Raw genomic sequence first — 19,400 nt, 5'->3', positions numbered from 1 at the left:
AGTCCTCGGGCCTGGGCTCAGGAGTCCCGGAACTTTCTACCACCTTAAATGCATCAAAACAGTCACAGGATTGCTGTGGGTGGAGCATCACACACTCACAGGGAGGGAAGGATTGATGGTATCAATGTGAGAACCTACCACGCCAGCCAACAACAGCAGAACCAACCATCTGAGCCCAATCTAGATTACAGAATCATGAGAAAATAAATAGCTTTTGTTTTAAGCCACTAAGTTTTGGGGTGGTTTATTATGCAGCAATAAATAACTGCAACAGACATTGGTACTTAGAAGTGAGGCACTGCCATTCCAAAATTCTAAAATATGGCACTGACTTTGGAACCAGGCGGCAGGAGGACACAGGCAGGGCAGTGAGAACATTGCTGTTGAAGGTTGGAGAAAGGCTGACCCATGTTGGGTATTAGCAGAAAAATGGCGAAACCATTGCCTGTAGTAATGTGGAAGACAGAGAATGTATCCAACAATCTGATTTTCCTGGCAGAAAGCTTAAAGGGCCAGTTGACTTCTTTCAGTTGTTTGTGATACAGTGAAGGAAAAGAGAAAGGAAGTAAAGAAGTAACTGTTGCATGTTCCAGCAGAAGTTAGAGGAAATAATTTCAAAGCCAAGTCTTGCTGAGTTGGAAAATAAAAACTATTTCTCATTCCCAAGCCTTTCCAGGCAGCAAGAGTTTCCCAAGGTGAGCGATGGTGTCCTGACGGAAATCAAATCCAGGATCCTGCCAGCAAAACACGGCCTCAGGGTTAAAACAAATTTAAGGGTGTGGCTGTATGATCCCTTGTTAAGACCTCTGAAAAACTGGGGGGGGAGGGGTCCTTGTAGACCCTGTCAGCCATACAAAAGCGCTTCTGAGGATCTTGAGGTCATTGTCCCACAGCCCTTGACTTGTAGCCCGTGGTAGAGAGGAGCCTTCTCAAAGACATTTGCAGTGTAGCTTTTGTCTAATGAAGTGAGTTTTAATTTGATACATAGAAAATTCCACAAAGTTTTTTTTTAAGGGTTGTATCTGCTTGAACTAAAATGGACAAGAGTTTGAAATAGAAGAGGCCTCTGGGCCGCCAACTTTCTAGAGGCGAGAAGCTGAGGAAGCTACTCAGCTGCAAAAATGGGCCATTTCCTACGGAAAAGGGAGGATGACCAAGAGTGCAGGGCCAAGAGCCCAGAAGGAGAAGCCAAGCACTGCTAAAAGAGTAGATTAGGGAACCACCTGCAGGGAACAGACAGGCCTGATCAAGGAACACTGTGACAGATGCCTGGCTGAATTAAAAATTGCTATGGGGGCTGGCCCGATGGTGCAGTGGTTAAGTGCGCATGTTCCGCTTCAGCAGCCCAGGGTTCGCCGGTTCAGATCTCGGGTGCGGACATGGCATGGCTTGGCAAGCCATGCTGTGGTAGGCGTCCCACATATAAAATGGAGGAAGATGGGCATGCATGTTAGCTCAGGGCCAGTCTTCCTCAGCAAAAAAGAGGAGTATTGGCAGCAGATGTTAGCTCAGGGCTAATCTTCCTCAAAAAAAAAAATTGCTATGGAACACTGACTACAGAGTGTACTCCTCCTTTTTGAACAAGGTGTCTATTCAGTTATCCTGTCCTCCACCATAGAATGTTGGGTATGGGGGGAGGCAGATAACATGCCTCTGGAGCAAAAGGGTGCCTCATCCTGAGGTGCCTCATCCACAACTGGCCCTGTTGCATATCACAAAATACTGGACTCTAAGCCTAACCCCTTTTCTTATTATTTTTTTTCCTTTTTCTCCCCAAAGCCCCCCAGTACATAGTTGTACGTTCTTTGTTGTGGGTCCTTCTAGTTGTGGCATGTGGGATGCCGCCTCAGCATGGTTTGATGAGCAGTGCCATGTCCGCGCCCAGGATTCGAACCAACAAAACACTGGGCCGCCTGCAGTGGAGTGTATGAACTTAACCACTCGGCCACGGGGCCAGTCCCTAAGCCTAAGCCCTTGACGAGATGGTAACACTGGGGGTCTTAGCAGGCACAGTGTGCAATCTTCACATGGGAAGAGCATGGATCATTAGGCGCCAGAGGGCGGACTGGACAGGCTGTTCCACTGGCAGCTCTCCAATGAACCACACTTCCCAAGCCCCCCAATGAACTTGTGCTCTTGTGCACAGCCCTCCTACATCGATTTTGGGCTTGCCCACATGACTTGCTTTGGCCTGTGAGATACTAGAAGCATGATTCAAGCAGAGACCCAATAAATGCTTGCCCAATGGCACTTGTCACATACAGCACAGCCTCCAAGCTGCAAGGAAGCCTTCCCATCCTGCCTGGCCATGTGGGGAAATCATGGATAATAAGCCAACACACAGAGAGAGGTTACATGGAAGAGAAATGAGGTGCTCCAGTCAAATTCCCAGCTGATACCATGTGGAACCGAAGATCCCTAGTTAATCAGAATTGTGAGAAATTATAAATCAACATTCTTTTAAGTCACTAAGTTTGGGGTGTTTTGTTACACATTGGTAGATAACTGAAACATATGGTGGTCACCGACAACTGCAGCTCTCTCACAAGCTCAAATCTACACATCTTTGACCACCACCTCCTGTCCTAGCTCAGTCCCTCTAGCGCCCTGACTCCTGTTTTCAGTAAAAAACACCTCAGGAGAATTGTCTGTCTCATGGTCTACAGTTGTCTCCTTCTACTCCCTCTTAACCTATTCAGGGACTCATTCCCCCACCACACACACCATCAAAATCGTGCTTGTCAAGGTAACTAATGCCCTTGTGTTGTGTTGCTCAATCTATTGATTAACTCCCAATCCTCACCTTCCAGGACCTCTCAGCAGCATTTGACATGCTGAGCCCTCCCTCTACCACATGTGCTGTCTTCTCTGGGCTTCTGTGCCACCGCCCCCCCTGGTTCTCCTCCTACATCTTCTTTCTCCTGGCTGGCTCCTCCTCTTTCTAGCCTCTCTTCCCCTTAACATGGGAGTATCAGGGCTCAGTCTTTGACCTCTCTTTATCTGCATTTTCTCCCATGATGATCTCATCCAGTTGTGTGGCTTTAAATACAACAAATATGCTAATGAATGCCAAATTTATATCCCCAGGCTGGACATCTCCCCTGAATTGTATACTCATATATTCAACTGTTTGTAACCTTAACATGTAGCATGAGTGAGAAATACATTCTTATTTTGCTAAGCCACTGAAAATTTGGGAGTGTTTGTTACTGCAGCATAACCAGGGCTACCCTAGCTGTTACAGAACACTACCACCATGTGTGTCCAAACACCATCATTTCTTGGCTTAGCCCTTGCATTCATTTCCTAAACAGCCTTCCAGTCTTTCCCAGTATAAACTATGGTCTCCATCAGCCAGCGTGAGTCATTGAAAGGCTACTCCCCTGTTCAGATCCTCCAACGTCCTCACTTCTTTCTGAGGTCAAAGTCCTCACAGAGCCTACATGACCCCCATTCCTACCACTCTGACCTTGTCATCTGTTGCTCTCCTTCACTCCAGTCTGGTCACAACTCCACTGCTGTCTGAGGCCTCCTCTGCTCACCACCTTCACTAGGACCCCAACCCCCTAACGCTTATCTACTTGTTTCTGCCATAGCATTGATCACTTTCTAACATGGTCCTCACCATGGGCCTTGTCTGCCTCCCTCCCTGGAATACAAGGAGTTTTTAATTTGTCTTGTGCACTAGTGTAGAGTAGTTTCAGTGGGTAGGGGGTGAAAGCCCAGCTGGAGTGGTTGCCAGGAGACATGGCTGGTGGGCAGAAGGGCACCCACAGCCATCAGGCCCTGGAGCTCCTGTTTCGGAAAGACCTGGACCATTCGGCGCCCTGGCGCCTCGCCCCATCTGTTAAGGAGCTTGAGGCCCCGGGAAGGTGGGTGCAGCCTGAGGATGGGCAGGGTGAGGGAGCCCAGGGCCCCGCGGTCCTGAGCCTGGCCCCGTGGTGAGGACGCGGCGGGCGGCCGGGGAGAAGGGCGCTCAGGCGCTCGCCAGCGGGCCGCGCTCCAGGTGGGGCTCGGGCCACCTTCCCGCGTCGCGCAAGCACTGCCCCGGCCGCTACTCCGCAGCGGCCCGCGGGCTCTGGGCCCGACCCCGCCCCGCGCCTCCTGCCCGGCGCCCTGGGCACGGGGAACGAACCTAGGGAGCCGCAGCGGGTCCCGCCCAGAGCCCACCTGCAGGGCCCCTGCAGCCCGCGCCGGGGCGGAGACGGGCGGGGGCCGCCGGGGCCGGGGCCAGGAGCGCCGCCGCCCGCACAAAGCTTCCCGCGAAGCTGACGTCGCGCGGGGCGGCCGCGCAGGCACCGCCCCCGGCCGCGCCCCTCCCCCGCGCTCGCCCTGCTCCTCAGCGCGCAGGCGCACTAGCCCTCCTCCCATTGGCTGCGGCGCGGCGGCGCGCGGCGGCCGGCGCAGGACGCGCCCCGCGATTGGCCGGGCGGCGGCGGGCGGGGGTGTGTCCGCGCCGCGCCCCGCCCTCGGCCCCGCTCGCGGTGGTGCGCGCGGCGGCGGCGGCGGCGGCGCGTGGCAGGTCCGGCGGGCGCGAGGCGGCGGCGGCCCGCGTCCGGCCCAGCCTCGTCCCGCCCGCCCGCCCGCCGGCCCCGGCCCCGGCCCCGGCCCGCCCGCTGGCGCCCCGCGGCCCCGACCCGGCCCCGACCCGGCGCCTCCCGAGGGAGCGGCGCCGCCGGCCGAGCGCAGGCCCGGCCATGACCGACTTCAAATTGGGCATCGTGCGGCTCGGCCGGGTGGCTGGGAAGGTGAGCGGCGCGGGGCCGGGGGCGCGGGCTCTGGCCGGGGCCGGGGGCCCGGGCGCCACGGGCGCGGGGGCGGGCGGTTGTGCGGCCGGCGGGCCGGCGGCGTGTCCCTGCGGGGCGGCCCTCCTCGGGCCGCAGCCTGGGGCTCGGGCCGTGTGCCTTGGCCGGGGGAGGTGGGGGCTGTCGGGCTGCACCTGCGGCCGCGGGGAGCGCTGCGTCCGTCCGAGGCGGCGCGCTCGCTCCCTGCCAAGACGCGGTGTGCGCGCCGCTCCGTGCCTGCCGGTCGGCGGTGGAGCTTCGCGCAGGTTTCACCCTGCCAGCGGTGGCCACGTCTGGCTGAGCCTCAGTGGCCCTCGCCAGAGTAGGGCCTCCCTCTGCTCTTCTCCCTCACCTGGCCCCGCCCTCCGTGTGTTCGAAGCTGGGGCTTCTGGCACCTGTGGGCATCCAGGCTTGGCTGTTTCCAGGAGCCGGCCGGCCGTGCTGCTGCACCAGCCACGGACCTTACCTTGGATGGGAACACTGTTCCCATCACCAGCGGCGGAAGCTTCTGGTGGGAGAGAGGAGCAGAGGCAGTCAGATGAAGGTAAAACCGATTCAGATCCTAGAAGAAAAGCTTTCCAAGCACGAGTGAGACTAAGAGTGAGACTGGTCGGTTTGGGACGTTTTCTGCCTTTCCTGCAGAGGAATGTGGCTTTCTAACTAGGGAGAATGGGCTTCTTTCAGCGTTGAGACCCTTTCTGACTCAGTGACTGGTTGCATTAATGTCGTCCTTTAAAACTTTTATCTGGAATGTTTCAGACAGATAAAAAAACAAAAAAAGACAATTTAGTGTGCACCTGTGTCTCAATCACCTACCTTAATAAATAAACATTAACGGAAGTCTTTTGGATGTTCTGCCTCAATACTGGTCCCCTCGCTCTACTCCAGTGAAGCCATCATCTTGGACTGGGTTTATTGCCACATTAAAACGCACAGCGTAGAGGTTGGCCAGTTCAGTGCCATTTCTTATGGTTAGTCTCATGCAGATGGGAAGTGACGCCCACTACCAGCTCCTCTGGTTCGGTCTGGAGTGAGGAATGACCACCTTTGGCACATCTCCCTGCTCCTTGGGGTAGACTGCCCCGTGCCCCTCACCTGCTGATCTCTCTCTGTGTGAAGGGGCCATTTCTGCCTGTTACTAATACCTTGCACTGACCCCAATTTGTAACTTTTTGAAACGTTAATTTCCAGACCAAGTACACACTGATAGATGAGCAAGACATCCCGCTGGTGGAGGGCTACTCCTTTGAGGTAAGGATGGCCGTCCCTTTGCCTGGGGAGGGTCGCAAGGGATGGGTTTTCTTGCCTGTGCTGTGAGGGCAGGACCATGCCTGTGAGCTGGCCCATGAAGCCTGTTGAGCCCGAGGCCTCTGCAATGCTGGCCCTGACCCGCCCCTGCCGGGTTGCTGGCTCTTCCTAGAAAACAGACCACACTGTGTCATGTTTGTGGCTGACTGTTCAATGGGACAGCCCCCCTTCTGGTGCCACCCCACCTCTCCTCTGGTGTTGGCCCCGTGTCCTCGCCACCCTCTGTCTGTGTGAGCCTCCCTGCCCTTGCCTCTTGTCTGCTTGATGACCTGCTCCTTCCCTTCCAGCCTCCAGGAGTCTGGGGCCACCATGCCTTTACTTCAGCTCTTCCTGCTCTTACGGTAGTTATTCAGTCAGGGATTTCTCTCTTTCAGTGGATTGTGGGCTTTCTTTAAGCGCAGAAAGCTTATTTCTCTTTCCATGGTGTTGTGCAGAGTGGTTCGCGAGTGTGTCTTACTTGAATGCAGGCGAGTACTTTTTGGGATGTGTTGGCTTCTTGGTGCCGTGTGTGGGAGCCTCCTCAGACCCCCAGCTTCCCAGGAACCGGCCTGGCATTTTCCCCTCTGGCTTCTTTGTTTCACTTGATTTTTCTGAGAGGGATTTGAAATGTTGCCGAGAATCAGAGGTTTTTTAGCAGGACTGTTCCTTGTCTCTTCTCAGGCCCGGATGGATGTCGATGCGGATGGAAATGGTGCTAAGATATTTGCATATGCCTTCGACAAAAACCGAGGAAGGGGGTCTGGAAGGCTCCTTCACGAGCTGCTTTGGTGGGTATTTTTGAGCTGTTTGTTTCCTGCCTTGGGTCCTACATGAGCCCTGGTTCCCACAGGGTGTGTGGGGACAAGTGGTGTTCTCCCCAAGACCCCCAGTTACTTTTGCATCATTTCCACTGACCCAGAGGAATGACTGATTTGAATCTCACGGCACTCAGTCTTCACACATCAGGTGGGCTTTCTGCTCTCATGCTCACTCTGGACACAGAGGCTTTTGCTGAGCCTGTTGGTGGGATGTGGGGAAGGGGCTGCTTGTCCTCAGTGTGCATGGTGGAGTTTGGAAATGCCTGGGGCCACTCAGTCGGGCAATCTCTAGGCTGTGTTAGATGGTGTGGGGTTGCATCCTTGGCTCCCTGCAGCCCAGCTCTTGAATCCAGGGGCTGAGTGGTCAACGTGCTCTGCCCTGTTTGGGGCACAGACTGACATTCGTGGATTCCTCTTGGCACCCTTGCTCCTGACACGTCTTCATCAATGTGATGAGGAGCCCATTCAGGTCATGTGACTGAGATGTCTAGGGGCCAGAGGAGGCTGACCTAGAGAGCTGTCTGTTTCCTAGGGAGCGGCACCGGGGAGGCATTGCTCCCGGGTTTCAGGTGGTGCATCTCAATGCTGTGACCGTGGACAATCGCCTGGACAACCTGCAGCTGGTGCCGTGGGGCTGGCGGCCCAAAGCCGAGGAGACCTCCAGCAAACAAAGGTGGGTCTTCTGAGGGCTGGTGATGCTGGCAGTGGTGCGCACCCCCAGCTGATGTTGCCCAGAGGGGTCATTGTCTCTGCTTTGTGCTCTGATGCTTCTGTGGGTTTGGGGACCTTGGTTATTTCCCTTCAAAGTGTGGGGTTCTCCTCTTCTTTGGGGCAGGATGAGATTTTGATGCTTCTTTTTTGGGGTTGGTTTTCTGATGCTTAGCTTTAGCAAGAACGGTTGTGTGGGCAGGACTTCTGCTCCATGCTCCTGGGAGACGTTGGACATCTGTCTCAGGGGTGCCCCTTGTGCTCTTGTGTTGAACAGTTTGCCTAAGCAGTGGTCTAAAGGGAGCAGGACAGTGTGGTTCGGGGCTCAGCCACCTCCTCTCCACAGTCCTGGAGACAGTGCTTCTGCCCGGGATGGCACAGGCATCCCACCTGGGCAGGTAGGATGCTTGAGGGGAGTTCCCGAGGCCCCAGGAGCAGTCCAACTGTGAGCTTCAAGGAGCCCTTGGAGAGGGCTGGGGGGCCCGCGCAGCGCAGGTGGCAACAGTGGGATCACTCAGCCAGCCACGCTTGGTGGTGAGGCGACAGTCCCCAGCCTATGAGAAGGCTATGCCCAGACCGACGCTGCTGCAGCTCTGGAGGGTATCCTGTGCTCCACACACCCATCATTTCCTACATGGCTTTGGCAGGGTGAGGGGACCAGGGGCTGGGGTCTCTGCTCTGATGTTAAAAGTTTGACCCTACAGTTCTCTCATGCTGCTCTTGAGGGAAGCTGACCTTTTTATAACAGTTGAGTAGGATTTTTATCTTCCTGGGGCTTATGTTAGTCTGGACTTTTGGTTGCAGGTGCCAGTTTGGCTGAAGCAAAACCAGGGCACTTATGGGCTTCCCCCAGCTGAGACATAGAAAGCCACAAAGGCAGCACCTCCAGTTATTCCTCTGGAGTAGCCACCTGAGCAGCAGACTCGCCTTCCACAGGTGGAGTGTTCTGTGGCATCGAGGAAGTCCTAGGGTCAACTCTGGTTAGCTTACTTCGAATCACTTTTTACCCCAGAGTTGGGGACGGGAGGGCTCTGTCATCAAACAGAACGAAGATTGTGTCATCAACAGAAGAGTAAGGGCAGCTGAGGAGGCAAACCAGTATCCACACACTTCACCCTGGGTGGTCCAACAGTGTAGATGCCGGGACCTGCCCTTCTGACTCCACGCAGGTGTCCTTCAGTGTGGACGCCAGGACCTGCCTCTCTGACTCCTCGCAGGTGTCCTACTGCCCATCCTTCACCCAGCGACGGAGCCCCTCCTTCCGGGATCTGGGCTGTGAAATCTCTCGTTTGAGGCAGGTCTCCATGTGACTCATGGGCTGGCCAGTCTGTGGCTGATTGTCACGTCTACTCATTTGAACACTCTTCGTAGTCGTGAGATAAGATATCCACTACTACGAACATCTGTTTGGGTGGAATAGGGCTGAATATTTGGTACTAAAAAGGGTGTCCCCTCCTAATCTCTTCCCCAACCCAAACTAGCTGTCTGTCCAGTGCTGTCCCTTCCTGCCCCTGCCTCTGGCCCAGCCTCCCGCCTTATGGGCCCCAACTGGTGGGCTCTGTGAACGACCCACGGGAGGGAGCCTCGTGAATGTGGCCTTGGGGCTGGTCCTGGGCCTCCTACGAGTGGCTTGGAGGAGAATGAGGCAGCCAAACTACAGCCCACCAGAGAATACCGGACAGGGTAGCCCTGGCGTATAACTGACTCTTTTCCAAACAAGCGTTCTTTTTTTTTTTCCCCTTTTTCCATTTTTTTGTTAATCGAATGATACAAAACAACCATCATTCTGTAAATGCCCAAGCCCCCAGCTGGTCCTCCTTCCCAGAGTCACACCCTACTCAGCCTCTCCCCAATCCTGCTGTCTCTCTTCCCCTGCCCTAGCCCAGGGACAAAGTCCTGGCAGGAGGCTGGGATGGGCATTACATGTGCTTCCATTTTTCAGCGGGTGGCCTCCACACAGCTGGTTCTTTTATTTTTTAACTGAGATTTAATTTAATTTAATTTTTTTGGTGAGGAAGAGTGGCCCTGAGCTAACACCTGTTTTTGCTTGAGGAAGATTGTCCCTGAGGTAACATCTGTGCCAGTCTTTCTCTATTTTTTGTACATGGGATCCTCCCACAGCATGGCCTAATGACTGGTGTGTAGGTCCACACCTGGGATCCAAACTCGCAAACCCTGGGCCACCAATCTGGAGCGCACGCTCTTAACCACTATGCCAATGGGCCAACCCCCAAGGCTGGTTCTTGTAGTGGGGACCACCCTGTCTGTGAGAAGCCCCCCAGCTTCTCCTAGGCCTGCATCTTCCACTCTGCTTTCCTGGCATCACTTTGGTGTGGGGCCTCTAGGGCAGCTCAGTAACAGGTGGTAGGACCTCTTTGCAAAGGTTCCTTTTCCTGCCTTTCTGCCTTTGAAGGCTGGCTGGGGCAAGACCTTGCTTCTTATAGGACTTCATTGAAGGGCTCAGAAAGTGGCCAGATCCTCCTACGTCCCGACTCCCCTTTTTGTCTTTAAGAAAAATTATCTATTTATTTTATTTTTTTGAGGAAGATTAGCCCTAAGCTAACATCCGTGCCCATCCTCCTCTACTTTATATGTGGGACACCACGACAGCATGGCTCAACAAGCAGTGTGTAGGTCTGCATCTGGGATCTGAACTGCTAACCCTGGGCTGCCGAAGTGGAACATGTGAACTTAACCACTGTGCCACCGGGCTGACCCCTAAAAAAAATTTTATTGTGGTAGAATACACATAACATTTATGATCTTGACTGTTTCTAAGTGCACAGTTCTGTGGCATTTAGTACATTCACGTCACTATACAGGCATCCCCATCATCATCTCCAGGACTTTCTCATCTTCCCAGACTGAAGCTCTGTCCCCATTGAACACTCACCCCCTCCCCTTCCCCAGCCCCCGGCACCACCCCACTTCCTGTCTGTATGGATTTGACTCCTCTAACCTTGCATGAGTGGAGTCCTACAGGATTTGTCCTTTTGTGTTGGCTCTTTTCAGTGAGCACGATGTCCTCAAGGTCTTTCCCTGTCGTAGCACATGTCAGGATTGCCATCCTTTCTAAGGCTGCATAATATTCCACTGTGTGGATAAACCACATTTTGTTAATCCATTCACCCGTTGATGGACACTTGGGTTGCTTCCACGTTTTGGCTGTTGTGAATAATGCTGCTATGAACGTGGATGTCCTATGAACAGGGTCTTTGAGACCCTGGTTTCAACTCTTTGATAGGTGCTCGGAAGTCGGATTGCTGGATCATATATAAGTGCTATTTTTAGTGTTTTGAGGAGCTGCCATCCTGTTTTCCACAGCAGCTGCACCACTTTGCATTCCTACCAATAGTGCACGGGGTCCCAGTCTCTCACCTCTGCGCTAGCACTGCTTTTCTATTTGTTTGTTTGGGGTAGCCATCCCAATAGTGTGAGGTGGGACCTCATTGTAGCTTTGATTTGCATTTCCCTGATGATCAGTGATGTTGAGCATCTTTTCATGTGCTTCTTGGCTATTTGTGTATTTCTTTGGAGAAATGTCTATTCAGGTCCTTTGCCTGTTTCCTAATTGGGTTATTTGTGTTTTTTTTAAGATTTTATTTTTCCTTTTTCTCCGCAAAGCCCCCTGGTACATAGTTGTATATTTTTAGTTGTGGGTCCTTCCAGTTGTGGTATGTGGGATGCCACCGCAGCATGGCCCAATGAGCGGTGCCATGTCTGTGCCCAAGATCCGAACCGGCGAAACCCTGGGCCAATCCTGGGCTGCCGAAGCGGAGCATGCAGACTTAACCACTCGGCTACAGGGCCAGCCCCGGCTTATTTTTTTTCTTGTTGAGTTGTAGGAGCTGTCTGTATATCCTGGATATCTCTTATCAGATACACGATTTGCAAATATTTTCTCCCATTCTGCTTGTTGCCTTTTTACTCTGGATAGTCTTTTTAAAAATTTTTTATTGAGGTTATGATAGTTTACAACATTATGAAATTTCAGTTGTACGATATTATGTCAGTCATCTTCACCCTTTGTGCCTGCCCCCCACCCCGCTTCCCCCCTGGTAACCACTAATCTCTTAGTCCATGTGTTTATCTTCCACATATGAGTGGAATGATGCAGAGTTTGTCTTTATCTGGCTTATTCCGCTTAACATAACACCCTCAAAAGTCCATTCATGTTGTTGCAAATGGGGCACTTTTGTCCTTTTTTTATGGCTGAGTAGTATTCCATTGTATGTACATACCACATCTTCTTTATCCAGTCCTCAGTGGATGGGCACTTGGGTCACTTCCATGTCTTAGCTATTGTGAATAAGGCTGCAATGAATATAGGGGTGCGTGAGTCTCTGAATCATTGATTTCAAGTTCTTTGGATAAATACCCAGTAGTGGGATGGCTGGGTCTTGTGTTATTTCTATTTTTAATTTTTTGAGAAATCTCCATGGTGTTTTCCACAGTGGCTGCACCAGTTTGCATTCCCACCAGCAGTGTATGGGGGTCCCTTTTTCTCCACCACCTCTCCAACATTTGTTATTTTTGGTCTTGGTAATTATAGCCATTCTAATGTATGTCAGGTGATATCTTAGTGTAGTTTTGATTTGCATTTCCCTGATGATCAGTGATGATGAGCATCTTTTCATGTGCCTAATGGCCATCCATATATCTTTTTTGGAGAAATGTCTGTTCATATCCCCTGCCCATTTTTTGATCAGGTTGTTTGATGTTTTGTTGTTGAGTTGTGTGAGTTCTTTATGTATTATGGAGATTAACCCTTTGTTGGATATTCGGTTTGCAAATATTTTTTCCCAGTTGGTGGGTTGTCTTTTCGTTTCAATCCTGTTTTCCCTTGCCTTGTAGATGCTCTTTAGTCTGATGAAGTCCTCCTTTTTATCCTTTCTGTTGTTTCCTTTGTCCAAGAAGACATGGTGTCCAAAAAGATCCTTTTAAGACCGATGTCAGGGTCTGACCCTGTGGCCGAGTGGTTAAGTTCATGTGCTCCACTTCAGCAGCCCAGGGTTTCGCTGGCTCATCGGGCCATGCTGAGGCGCCATCCCACATGCCACAACTGGAAGGACCCACAACTAAAACTAAACAACTATGTACCAGAGGGCTTTGGGGAGAAAAAGGAAAAATAAAATATTTTAAAAAGAAAAAAAAAGACCCATGTCAAAGAGTGTACTGCCTATATTTTCTCATAGAAGTCTTTTTGGTTTCAGGTCTTAACTTTAAGTCTTTGGTCCATTTTGAGTTTATTTTTGTGAATGGCGTAAGAGAATGGTCTACTTTGATTCTTTTGCATGTGGCTGTCCAGTTTTCACAACACCATTTGTTGAAGAGACTTTCCTTTCTCTGTTGTATGTTCTCAGCTCCTTTGTCAAAGATTAGCTGTCCATAGATGTGTGGTTTTATTTCTGGGCTTTCAGTTCTGTTCCATTGATCTACGTGTCTGTTTTTGTACCAGTACCATGCTGTTTTGATTACTATAGCTTTGTCGTGTATTTTGAAGTCAGGGATTATGATGCCTCCAGCTTCATTCTTTTTTCTCAGGAGTGCTTTAGCAATTCTGGATCTTTTGTTGCCCCATAGGAATTCTAGGATCCTTTGTTCTATTTCCATGAAGAATATCACTGGGATTCTAATTGGGATTGCATTGAATCTGTAGATTGCTTTAGGTAGTATGGACATTTTAACTATGTTTATTCTTCCAGTCCATGTGCATGGAATGTCTTTCCATCTCTATATCTCGTCATCAGTTTCTTTCAGGAAAGTCTTAGAGTTTTCATTTTATAGGTCTTTCACTTTTCTTGGTTAAATTTATTCCAAGGTATTTTATTCTTTTCGTTGCGATTGTGTTCTTGAATTCTCTTTCTATCAGTTTGTTATTAGAGCATAGAAATGCAACTGATCTTTGTAAGTTGATTTTGTACCCTGCAACTTTTCTGTAATTGTTGATTATTTCCAGTAGCTTTCCGATCGATTTTTTAGGATTTTTCTGTATATAAAATCATATTGGGGGTTGGCCCAGCGGAGCAGCGGTTAAGTGCACACATTCCACTTCTTGGTGGCCCAGGGTTTGCTGATTCAGATCCTGGGTGCGGACATGACACCGCTTGGCAAAAGCCATGCTGTGGTAGGTGTCCCATGTATAAAGTAGAGGAAGATGGGCCTGGATGTTAGCTCAGGGCCAGTCTTCCTCAGTAAAAAGAGGAGGATTGGCAGTAGTTAGCTCAGGGCTAATCTTCCTCAAAAAAAAAAAAATCATGTCATCTGCAAACAGTGAGAGTTTCACTTCTTCATTGCCTATTTTGGATTCCTTTTATTTCTTTTTCTTGCCTAATTGCTCTGGCCAATACCTCCAGTACTCTGTTGAATAAGAGTGGCTATAGTGGGCATCCTTGTCTTGTTCCTGTTCTCAGAGGGATGGTGTTCAGTTTTTCCCCACTGAGTATGACATTGGCTGTGGATTTGTCATATACGGCCTTTATTATGTTGAGGTACTTTCCTTCTATCCCCATTTTATTGAGAGCTTTTATTATAAATGGATGTCGGATCTTGTCGAATGCTCTCTTTCCATCTATTGAGATGATCATGTGGTTTTTGTTCCTCATTTCATTGGTGTGGTGTATCTCATTGATTGATTTGTGGATGTTGAACCATCCCCGTGTCCCTGATATAAATCCCACTTGATCATGGTGTATGATCTTTTTAATGTATTGCTGTATTCTGGTTGCCAATATTTTATTGAGGATTTTTGCATCTATGTTCATCAGCAGTATTGGCCTGTAATTTTCCTTCTTTGTGTTGTCCTTGTCTGGCTTTGGTATTGGGGTGTTGCTGGCCTTGTAAAACGTGTTAGGAAGTGCTCCATCTTCCTCAGTTTTCTGGAGTAGTTTGAGAAGGATAGATGTTAAATCTTCTTTGAATGTTTGGTAGAATTCTTCAGAGAAGCCATCTGGTCCTGAACTTTTATTTTTGGGGAGGGTTTTGATTACTGTTTCAAACTCTTTACTTGTGATTGGTCTATTCAGATTCTCTATTTCTTCTTGATTCAGTTTGGGGAGGTTGTATGAGTCTAAGAATTTATCCATTTCTTTTAGGTTGTCCAATTTGTTGGCATATAGTTTTTCATAGTATTCTCTTATAATCCTTTGTATTTCAGTGGTAGCCATTGTAATTGCTCCTTTTTCATTTCTAATTTTATTTATTTGAGTCTTTTCTCTTTTTTTTTCTTAGTGAGCCTGGCTAAGGGTATGTCAATTTTATTTTCTTGAAGAACCAGCTCTTTGTTTCTTTGATCCTTTCTATTGTCTTTTTTGTTTCAATTTCATTTTATTTCTGCTCTCATTTTTATTATTTCCCTCCTTCTACTGACTTTGGGCTTTGTTCTTCTTTTTCTAATTCTGTTAGGTGTAGTTTGAGATTGCTTATTTGGGATTTTTCTTGTTTGTTGAGGTGAGCCTGTTTTGCAGTGAATTTCCCTCTTAGGACCACTTTTGCTGCATCCCAAATGAGTTAGTATGGTGTGTTTTCATTTTCTTTTGTCTCCAGATAATATTTGATTTCTCCTTTGATTTCTTCAATGATCCATTGGTCATTCAGTAGCATGTTGTTTAATCTCCACATCTTTGCCCCTTTCTCAGCTTTTTTTCTTGGAATTGATTTCTAGTTTCATAGTTTTATGGTTGGAAAAGATGCTTGATATTATTTCAGTCCTCTTAAATTTATTGAGGCTTACCTTGTTACCAACATATGGTCTATCCTTGAGAATGTTCCATGCGCACTTGAGAAGAATGTGTGACCTGCTGTTTTGGATGGAGTGTTCTATATATATCTATTAAGTCCATCTGGTCTAGTTTTTCATTTAATTCTACAATTACCTTGTTGACTTTCTGTCTGGATGATCTACCATTGGTGTTAGTGGGGTGTTGAGGTCCCCTCCTATTATCGGATTGTTGTTGACATCTCCTTGTAGTTTCGTTAATAGTAGCTTCATGTACTTTGGTGCTCCTGTGTTGGGTGCATGTATATTTATAAGGGTTATGTCTTCTTGATAGAATGTCCCTTTGATCATTGTACACTGCCCCTCTTTGTCTCTCTTTACCTGTCTTGTCTTGACATCTACTTTGTCTGATATAAGTATGGTGACACCTGCTTTGTTTTGTTTGCCATTAGCTTGGAGTATCATCTTCTATCCATTCACTCTGAGTCTGTGTTTGTCTCTAGAGCTGAGATGCGTTTCCTGGAGGGAGCATGTTGTTGGGTCTTGTTCTTTAATCCCTCCCTCCACTCTGTGTCTGTTTTTTGGAGAATTCAGTCCATTTACATTTAGAGTGATGATTGAAATGTGGGGGCCTGATGCTGCCATTTTATCACTTGTTTTACAGTTCTGCATTTCCTTTGTTTCTCGTCCCATGTATTTCCAGCTACCAATTCAGTTAGGTAGTTTTCTTAGTTTTCTCTTTATTTGTAATTTGTATCTCTGTTCTAATTATTTGTTTAGTGGTTACTATGTGGTTTGTATAAAACATCTCATAGATGAGAGAGTACATTTTCTGATGACCTTTTATTTCCTTAGACCAAGCTGGTTCCATCCCTTTCTGCTTCCCCTTCTAAGTTGTTATTGTCACATCTTTTTTCTTGTGTTGTGAGTTTGTGGTTAAAATGACAAGATTATATTTATTCTTAGTGTTTTCCTTCCCTTTATTTTTAACATTATACGTAAGCATTTGCTAACCTGTTCTGATGGAAAGCTGCAATTTTCTGACTTTGTCTTTCTACTTATCTCTTTGCTCAGGGTTTTGTAACCCCTTTCCTTTGTTTTTTCCCCCCCAGTTATGAGGGCCTTCCTGAGTACTTCTTGCAGGGGGGGTTTTGTGGCTATGAACTCCCTTAGCTTTTGTTTATCTGGGAAAGTTTTTATTTCTCCGTCATATCTGAAGGATATTTTCTCTGGATAGAGTATTCTTGGCTGAAAGTTTTTGTTCTTCATAGATTTGAATATGTCATTCCATTCTCTCCTACCCTGTAAGGTTTCTGCTCAGAAACCCGCTGAAACCCTGATAGGGGTTACTTTCTAGGTTATTTTCTTTTGCCTTGCTGCCCGTAATGTTTTTTCTTTGTCACTGACTTTTGCCAGCTTTACTATTATATGCCTTGAAGTTGGTCTTTTTACATTGATGTAATTAGGAGATCTATTGGCCACACGGATTTCCATCTCCTTCCCCAGATTTGGGAAGTTCTCGGCTATTATTTGTTTGAACAAGGTTTTTGCTCCTTTCTCCTCTTCTCTTTCTCGGATACCTATTATCCTTATGTTGCATTTCCTAATTGAGTCAGATATTTCTTATGGCTAGTGTCTCTTGATGCACACAAACTTTAAATTTCCATGAAGCCCAATTTGTCTGATTTTTCCTTTGTTGTCTCTGCCTCTGGCTTCATATCAAGAAGTCATTGCCAGGGCCTGGCCCCGTAGCCGAGTGGTTAAGTTCGCCTGCTCCGCTTTCGTGGCCCAGGATTTTGCTGGTTTGGATCCTGGGCGCGGACGTGGCCCTGCTCATCAGGCCGTGCTGAGGCAGCATCCCACATGCCACACTAGAAGGACCCACAACTGAAAATACACAACTATGTACCAGGGGGGCTTTGGGAGAAAAAGGAAAAAGTAAAATCTTTAAAAGAAAAAAAAGAAGAAGTCATTGCCAAATCCAGTGTTGTGAAGCTGATGCCCCGTGTTTTCTTCTGAGAGTTTTATTGTTTAAGTCCTTGTCCATTTCGAGTTACTTTTTGTATATGGTGCTAAATGAGGGTGACCGTTTCCCTTTTTTAACCAAATTCCTCTAGGCTTGGCCCCTCTAGAGGGTGGGTGAGTTGAAGGGGATGGTTCACCTGTCCCTTTGCTCTCGCAGTGGCATCTCCTTTGAATCCCAGCTCCAGAGGTGGCTGCTCGCTGCCCTGCACTTGCCCCACCCAGCCTGTGCCCCTTGTGGGGCCTGTTACAGGCACCTCAGTTCTAGCATCAGGTACAATTCTTCAGTTGCAAGCATCTGGTCCACTCAAGCAAGATAAGTGTTTAGAAGGATGTAGAGCAGCTCACAGTAACGAAGGGGAGGTGACCAGTCAGGGGCAGAAGCAGATGGCTCTGGGGCCATGAGCAGGAAGAAGGGCTGCCTGGCCTGCTCAGGTGCCCTGGGCTCTGTCCGCTCCCAGGAAACACTGCACACTCTGTGCCTCTGTGTGCCTGTTAGTCCCAGGTGTTGGGGAGATTGATGGAGGAGGCAGACACAGCTCTGCCCTTATCTTAGTGAGAAGATAGGACACGCTCAGTACTTGAGCTCACATGGAGATGAGCCCATGCAGTGTGGGTAGGCCAAAGAAAAGTCAAGTTGCTGTAACAGAGATGGGGGCAAAGGGTATTGTGAGCAAGAAGAAACGGCCTGTCCCTCTTGGAGTCCTGCTGTGATCCTGTCTGGCTGGAGTGTACTGAGCATCCTCTTCTCTCTCTAAGGGAGCAGAGCTTATATTGGCTTGCGATTCAGCAGCTTCCCACGGACCCCATAGAAGAGCAGTTCCCCGTCTTGAATGTGACCCGGTACTATAACGCCAATGGGGACGTGGTGGAGGAGGAGGAGAATTCCTGCACCTACTACGAGTGCCATTACCCTCCCTGCACGATGATCGAGAAGCAGGTACACACCCTCTGCGAGCACTGGCTCTGGGCCGCTCCATACCCTGATGCCCCAGCCTTGGTCGTGGCGAGGGTCTCGTCACTGCAGACTCTGCAGTGCCTCTCTGAGAGCTCCCTTTTCTCACAGCTTCTCCTCTGGTGGCTGTTCCTTTGTGGTTGCCTAACCAGGCCCCAGACCCTCCAGCCTCCGTGCGTGGGGTTGCTGTGTCCTTCCTGATTCTTAGATGTAGTTCCTGCCCCACAGTGGATTCCCTGGCGTGACCTGAAGCCACGGCTGTTCTGTGTGTTCTTGCAGCTCCGGGAGTTCAACATCTGTGGGCGCTGCCAGGTGGCCAGGTACTGTGGCTCCCAGTGCCAGCAGAAGGACTGGCCTGCCCACAAGAAGCACTGTCGGGAGAAGAAGCGCCCCTTCCAGCACGAGCTAGAGCCGGAGCGGTGACGGGCAGCAGGGCGGCAGTGCAGCCCCCGTGCACGTGGCTTCCAGACCTTCCTCGGGCACAGCAGACACAGACTGGTGGTTGAACCTGGAAGTGCTGAAGGAGCCAGTGATGCGCACCCAGGACAGCCGCCGTGGAGCCCCTTGTCGTGGGCACTTTGTGCGGGCACAGCGCTCCCCTCCAAGTGTTAACCTCAAGCAGAGACAGCTGGGGAGGCTCCCGCCAGGATGCTTCTCATTATTTATATGTTAATATGTTTGTAAACTCATGTACAGTTTTTTTGTGGGGGGAGGCAGTGAGAGGGTTAGAAATTACAAATAGAATCATTTGTGGTAATCTTCAAATGGCAAACAGCCGGGCCACATGCCTAAAAACTGTCATGTGGCAGATGCTTCTCTCCTGGGCAGCTGCAGCCTGAAGAGCATGGGCTGTGTGGAGTCATAGCCACAAGGCAAAGTAAAGGGGTGGAGTCGTCTGGTGCCTTGGCTGTTCTCTGACCTCCTCTTCACCCCTTATGCTGTTGAGGGTTTTTTCTGAGTGGATCGGGGCTGTCTGGGTGTGGGGTGTGAGGCTCGCCCTCACGTCTGGAATTCCTGAGCGAGTGTGTGGCAGGCGTGGAATGTTTTTGGCCCTGGCACCGGTAAATCGTCACTGTGACTGAGGCACTGAGTGGCTGGGTGCTCGCCTT

General features: G+C 49.5%; 1 protein-coding gene across 2 annotated transcripts; it reads left to right on the top strand.

The window, feature by feature from the left end:
- The first annotated feature begins 4,527 nt into the window (after window positions 1–4,527).
- ZMYND19 (zinc finger MYND-type containing 19) lies at window positions 4,528–19,192 on the top strand. 2 transcript variants are annotated; one of them, XM_070594812.1, is made up of 6 exons: window positions 4,528–4,748; window positions 5,976–6,035; window positions 6,753–6,859; window positions 7,422–7,562; window positions 18,096–18,276; window positions 18,571–19,192. In XM_070594812.1, exons 1-6 carry the CDS (start codon window positions 4,698–4,700, stop codon window positions 18,712–18,714), a joined length of 684 nt encoding a protein of 227 aa, XP_070450913.1. In that variant the 5' UTR covers window positions 4,528–4,697; the 3' UTR covers window positions 18,715–19,192. The 2 variants fall into 2 exon arrangements, with proteins under 2 accessions (XP_070450913.1, XP_008523299.2); XM_008525077.2 differs by lacking the exon at window positions 4,528–4,748 and adding an exon at window positions 4,792–5,328.
- Window positions 19,193–19,400: the final 208 nt, after the last annotated feature.

This window comes from Equus przewalskii, chromosome 26 (assembly GCF_037783145.1).
Source record: "Equus przewalskii isolate Varuska chromosome 26, EquPr2, whole genome shotgun sequence".
In the NCBI taxonomy this organism is placed as follows: Eukaryota; Metazoa; Chordata; class Mammalia; order Perissodactyla; family Equidae; genus Equus; species Equus przewalskii.
This window is presented reverse-complemented; position numbering and strand designations above follow the sequence as displayed.